Here is a 6,225-nt window from a genome sequence, read left to right as displayed (position 1 = left end):
AGGAAATTAATTTTTATCAGCCAATAGTCCAGACTAATGGTTCAAGTCCGTTCTGCTTAGTCGGAGGGAGGGTGTCCCATATGGGACACATATTTAAATATGGGACACATTTGAGAGGCAGGGTTAGTGGACTTGCTCTATACAAAAACCTTAATTGCATTAACTCTAGAAACTTTAATTAACAATATCATAAAAACACATCCACAGTCATCAACAAAAGGTATACAAATAATAACCATAAGAAAAAATATTATTTGGTCAGAGGTGAAATAAACAACACAAATTTATAGTAACATTTTAAAGAAACGATTATAAAAACAAAGCCTACACAAATTGATTAACACTCAGTACTCTGTGTATTAGCCGTGTCAGAGGTGTAGGTGTTGCTCTTCTTTGAGTATTTCAGGGCACTGAATGAGACCCTCATCCTCTCCACAGTCCTCTCACTTCGACATAAGAAAGTATGCTTTATGTGATTCCTGAAGTCCTCAGAAATAAAATAGTAAACAAAGGGGTCAATACAGCTGTTGAGACTGGCCAAGCACAGAGTGGTGATGTAGAACCCATAAAGGCTGTTTGTGGCTCCACTCAATAGTAGACTGTAGTGGACTAGTAACATAATATTACTGGGAGTGAAGCACACTATAAACATAACCAGTACTGTAACGATGAGGACAATAGCTTTTCTTCGCTTTTTGGCAATTGTGGGGTCTAACATGTTGTTTCGAAGAGCCTTCAACATGAGGACATAGGACACGATACACACAATCGAAGGGACTAGAAATCCCAGGGTTCCCATGGTGAGGAAGTAACCTGCTGCCATTTTTGTATGGCTTGGCCTGGTGACATCGTGGCAAGTGACAATGTTAAGGTTTATAACTCGGACCTCCTGATCATAAAGGTACAGAGGCACAGTGATTGCCCAAACGACAACCCAGACAGTGATAGACAAGGCAATGGCCACACGGTTGTCCTTCTGCAACTGGGTTAATGGGTGAACCACAGCCCAGTAACGCTGCACACTAATGCAGGTGATAAACAAGATGGAGCAGTACATGTTTCCATAAAAGAATGCAACCAGAATTTTACATAAGCCCTCTCCGTATATCCAGTCGTTGTTGTTGAAGTGGTACGCAATCTTCAAAGGCACCCAGATGACAAAGAGCAGATCCGCCAGCGCCAGGTTTGCCATGTAAATTGAAGATGGATGCTTCTGCTTGACTCTGAAGAGGAACACCCAAACGGCCAGAGAATTTGCAGACAGCCCCACAGTAAACACAATGATGTAGATGACCGGGAGGAACACTGTAGTAAGGTTGCTGCTCAGTGCGTGTTTGGCTTGTAAGCTGACCATCACTCCTTCTGCGGTCTCAATGCCTGGGAATCCTTTTGCCTCTGTAAGTGAAAGGGTTGCACACTTAAATGACAGCAGTACAAGTCAGATTTTAAACTAATATGATCAAATTATATAACATTTTCTAAGTTGTTCACTCACTGTAAAATGTCCATTTATTTTGACCTGAGCGTCTTTTTAACTTTCAAAACAGTTCCAAGGAAACAAAGGGCATCGACAACAAAGCGTGAAATATACAGTAGGCCCACTTACCTTTGTCGTCAGTTCCCACGCACCTGTGCACGAAATATATGAGAAGAAACAGCGGTCGAAAACATGTTAAAGCCATTGAAGTGGTTTCAAGTTAAACCACAGGGCTTAAGTGCGAAGCAGGAGAGTCAGAGTCACGAGAGTCACGGGTGTGGCCGCTGCGGCTCGACCTGCGGGGGCGGGGAATGTGGAGTGCGTTTTAACACCTGTGGGATGTCACCGTGTCATGCGACATCTGCGGGGCACATGAGGACCAGGACCAGGCTATGCTTCCCTAGGAGTAGGATATTTCATTCATAGATGTATATTTTATTATTTTGTTGCTCATGTTAGATCCACGGAATCGTTACTACTATTTTAAAGGAGACAAAGGAGACACTTTTGACAGATTTGACCATGTTGTAATGGCGCATTAGTGTTCAGTGCTCAGTAAATTCCTGTTTTCACCTACCCACCTATTACTATGAAGAGGCGGGGCTTATCGGTTCTGCAGATTTGAAAATTATGTTTGTGTTACAATGTAGATGTTACAATGAACATTTACTTATGTGATGGTTTGATACAAACATGCCTCTTCTTTAATGTTGCTTTACCCTGTGAAAACATGGCAACTAAACTAATTACTAGTAGGCTGCGCAGGCCAATGGCCTATAGAGAAAGTGCCTAAGCTTGCATATGTAGTGTAAATGAAAGCCAAACATATATACAAGAAAAATATCTAATCAGTTAAAAGGTCGGCACACCAGCAGGGGGCACCAGTGTGAGCATTTTGAAATTCGGTTTCAAACATCCGCAATGGAAAACATCATGTACTATAATGATTAAAATGTTACCTTTCAGTAGGCCTATACAAATCATACAAATCAATGTACAAGAATATAAAGCATATTTATTTATCATTGTTTAAAAAGAGACAGTTTATTGCAGACAATATATGTTTTAATTTACAGATAAGTTGCCAAGTGCCAAGCCAGTGTTTTTGTGTGTATTTGTGTGTGTGTGTGTGTATTTGTGTGTGTGTATTTGTGTGTGTGTGTATGTGTGTATGTGTGTATTTGTGTGTGTGTGTGTGTGTGTATTTGTGTGTGTGTATTTGTGTGTGTGTGTGTGTATTTGTGTATGTGTGTATTTGTGTGTGTGTGTATTTGTGTGTGTGTATTTGTGTGTGTGTGTATTTGTGTATGTGTGTATTTGTGTGTGTGTGTGTGTGTGTATTTGTGTGTGTGTGTGCTTTTATTAAGTTTACAACGGTTTTTAATATGTTACAAAACAAGACTTCTTCAATATAGTAAAAATAAGTCAAACCAACAGTTTCTTATACTGGCTGTTGAGATGAGCTTGAAAGGACTCATTTTCTGAAGAAGGATTAATCTTTGAACTTTCGGTCCTGCTGCTTTTTAGAATGGCGTTACGGCCGGACTTGTATGAGTGGCTGGATGAATGACTGGTGCTGCAGACAGACGACCCTCTCTCACATCTCAGCACACCGGACAGTTGCTTCTGGCACTGGGACGAGCCAAAGTAGTAGACTAAGGGATCTAGGCAGCAGTTGAGACTGCCCAAACAGAGAAAGACCAGATACAGAGCATATGAACTGTCTGCACCCTCACTGTTTTGGGCATTATTGTCAAACAGAAGATAGTGTACCAGCATGACACAGTTAGTTGGCATGAAGCACAGCACAAAGATGACCAGCACAGTCGCAGCCATCACCACAGCTCTTGTCTTTTTGCGGGAGATTCCTCGTATTCCCCGTGGGACTCTGCTCAGAGTCCAGATGATCCGGGTGTAGGACACGACTGAAACGAGCAGAGGTAAGAAGAAGAGTGCGCAGCAGATGGTGAGGAAATAGATTTTGTAGTTCCACTTGAGCTCCTGCAGCGGCTGGATGTCATGGCAGGTGGTGATGTTTAATGAATCCACAAATATGGTCTGGTTGGACATCAGGAGGGGTGTGCAGCCAATAAAAGACAGAATCCACATCGTCACACAAGCTATGATAGCATTTTGTGGTCTTCTCCACGCCAGAGAGTCAATAGGATAGACGACAGCTAAAAGTCGGTCAACACTGATGCAACATATGAGCAGAACAGAGCAATACATGTTCCAGTAAAAGGTCGCGGTCACCACACGACACATGACTGGCCCGAATATCCAGTTGTTCCCCAAAAAATGGTAACATATCTTAAATGGGAGCAGAAGCGTGAAGAGCAGGTCGGCACAAGCCAGGTTTAGCATGTAGATGGCTGCTGGTTTTTTGGGACGGATCCTTCGAGCAAAGGCCAGCATTGCACACAGGTTTACAGGCACACTGATGAGACACACTAGGGAGTACCAGGAGGGCATGAGCAGAGTGGACATGGGCCCAGTGAGGAAGAGCACAGTGTCCTCAGAGATGTGCTGCACTTTGGAGGAGGCATTAGACTTCCCACCACCAGAGTCAAACTCTGACAGAAGGTCATCAAAGTCCAATAATTCAACATCATTAAAGGAGATGGCAAATGTCCTTGGACCTGCGCCAGAAGATCCTACAAGAAAAAAAAGAAAAAAAGTAAGTTAAGGGAGTAAAACGTTCTGTTAAATCTGAACAGAACCTCTAAACGCAACCTCTTAACTAAATGTAAAAATACAAAAGCATTATGCCTAAATAATATATGACTATTTTAATAGGGAAAATAGTGAGGTATCTTACCATTATAAGCAGCTGGAGCGAGAGGAACACATGCCAAAACGACCAAAACAACCAAAACAAACACAGAAATCATTTTGCCTAAAGCAGGACTTCTGTAAAGTCCTGAGTATAGTATGTGCACACACTTGTAAATATGTTCAACAAGTCTGAGAAGTCAAAGAGTTTTTCTCTCTGGTCAGTCCCAGTTCAGCGGCTCCACCAACCAGCTCTGCTCTGCAGAATTCCTCAGGAATGATGTCAGCTTCCCGTCACAGCATCCGTCCTGATCCAATCACAGGAAGAAGAGGCTCCACAGGGAATAGTCTACTGGTAACAAAACAAAAATGTACATGCACAAGGAAAAGAAACATCATTCCATTTGTATTGTTTTCACTTAAAACTGTTGATGATTGAAAATTCAATGGATGCGTACTGTACAAATGAACTTCCATTTAAAAAGTGATACTAATTAAACAAACAAATAAATAAATAAATACAGGGTTCAGAATAAGCGGTATCGCATCGCAAAATGCGACACAATTTCTCTCAAATGTTCGTCAGAAAAAAGGGCTTTTGTATCGCAGCTTTTGCCATACAAAAATGTGTGTTCACTTGTATAACCAAAGCGCCTAAAAAGTACTGATCACTCGTCAATCGATCGTCAATAACGTCATGACACATGTAGGACGCTGTGTTGTCATGACACATGTAGGACGCTGTGTTGTCATGACACATGTCAACACATGTAGGACGCTGTGTTGTCATGACACATGTAGGACGCTGTGTTGACATGACACATGTAGGACGCTGTGTTGACATGACACATGTAGGACACATGTAGGACGCTGTGTTGTCATGACACATGTAGGACGCTGTGTTGTCATGACACATGTAGGACGCTGTGTTGACATGACACATGTAGGACGCTGTGTTGACATGACACATGTAGGACGCTGTGTTGTCATGACACATGTAGGACGCTGTGTTGACATGACACATGTAGGACGCTGTGTTGACATGACACATGTAGGACGCTGTGTTGACATGACACATGTAGGACGCTGTGTTGACATGACACATGTCAACACATGTAGGACGCTGTGTTGTCATGACACATGTAGGACGCTGTGTTGACATGACACATGTAGGACGCTGTGTTGACATGACACATGTAGGACACATGTAGGACGCTGTGTTGTCATGACACATGTAGGACGCTGTGTTGACATGACACATGTAGGACGCTGTGTTGTCATGACACATGTAGGACGCTGTGTTGTCATGACACATGTAGGACGCTGTGTTGACATGACACATGTAGGACGCTGTGTTGACATGACACATGTAGGACACTGTGTTGACATGACACATGTAGGACACATGTAGGACGCTGTGTTGTCATGACACATGTAGGACGCTGTGTTGTCATGACACATGTAGGACGCTGTGTTGTCATGACACATGTAGGACGCTGTGTTGACATGACACATGTAGGACGCTGTGTTGTCATGACACATGTAGGACGCTGTGTTGACATGACACATGTAGGACGCTGTGTTGTCATGACACATGTAGGACGCTGTGTTGACATGACACATGTAGGACGCTGTGTTGACATGACACATGTAGGACGCTGTGTTGTCATGACACATGTAGGACGCTGTGTTGACATGACACATGTAGGACGCTGTGTTGACATGACACATGTAGGACGCTGTGTTGTCATGACACATGTAGGACGCTGTGTTGTCATGACACATGTCAACACATGTAGGACGCTGTGTTGTCATGACACATGTAGGACGCTGTGTTGTCATGACACATGTAGTACGCTGTGTTGACATGACACATGTAGGACGCTGTGTTGACATGACACATGTAGGACACATGTAGGACGCTGTGGTGTCATGACACATGTAGGACGCTGTGTTGTCATGACACATGTAGGACG

The 6,225-nt window shown here is 43.0% G+C and overlaps 2 protein-coding genes across 2 annotated transcripts; both read right to left on the bottom strand.

Annotated features, from left to right (window-relative positions):
* Positions 1-307: 307 nt before the first annotated feature.
* Positions 308-1,745, bottom strand: LOC140367832 (proteinase-activated receptor 2-like). Its single transcript, XM_072454551.1, has 2 exons — positions 1,607-1,745; positions 308-1,395 (listed from the first exon to the last, which is right to left on the bottom strand). The coding sequence occupies exons 1-2, from the start codon at positions 1,680-1,682 to the stop codon at positions 338-340; spliced, it is 1,134 nt and encodes a 377-aa protein (XP_072310652.1). The 5' UTR covers positions 1,683-1,745; the 3' UTR covers positions 308-337.
* Positions 1,746-2,472: 727 nt separating this feature from the next.
* LOC140367748 (proteinase-activated receptor 1-like) lies at positions 2,473-4,610 on the bottom strand. Its single transcript, XM_072454379.1, has 2 exons — positions 4,296-4,610; positions 2,473-4,131 (listed from the first exon to the last, which is right to left on the bottom strand). Exons 1-2 carry the CDS (start codon positions 4,366-4,368, stop codon positions 2,903-2,905), a joined length of 1,302 nt encoding a protein of 433 aa, XP_072310480.1. The 5' UTR covers positions 4,369-4,610; the 3' UTR covers positions 2,473-2,902.
* Between the last annotated feature and the right edge of the window lie 1,615 nt (positions 4,611-6,225).

This window comes from Eucyclogobius newberryi, unplaced genomic scaffold (assembly GCF_026437365.1).
Source record: "Eucyclogobius newberryi isolate DKJ021-1_F unplaced genomic scaffold, fEucNew1.0.hap1 SCAF_2, whole genome shotgun sequence".
In the NCBI taxonomy this organism is placed as follows: domain Eukaryota; kingdom Metazoa; phylum Chordata; class Actinopteri; order Gobiiformes; family Gobiidae; genus Eucyclogobius; species Eucyclogobius newberryi.
The sequence above is the reverse complement of the archived record's forward strand: the minus strand, read 5'-3'. Positions and strand labels throughout refer to the sequence as shown.

Bases quoted from the DNA above. Each gene is read 5' to 3' on its own strand.
- LOC140367832 (XM_072454551.1), bottom strand. From the start codon at position 1,682: ATGGCTTTAACATGTTTTCGACCGCTGTTTCTTCTCATATATTTCGTG. The intron at 1,396-1,606 runs GTAAGTGGGCCT...TTTCACTTACAG, and splicing joins CGTGGGAACTGACGACAAAG to AGGCAAAAGGATTCCCAGGC.
- LOC140367748 (XM_072454379.1), bottom strand. From the start codon at position 4,368: ATGATTTCTGTGTTTGTTTTGGTTGTTTTGGTCGTTTTGGCATGTGTT. The intron at 4,132-4,295 runs GTAAGATACCTC...TTTTTCTTGTAG, and splicing joins CGCTCCAGCTGCTTATAATG to GATCTTCTGGCGCAGGTCCA.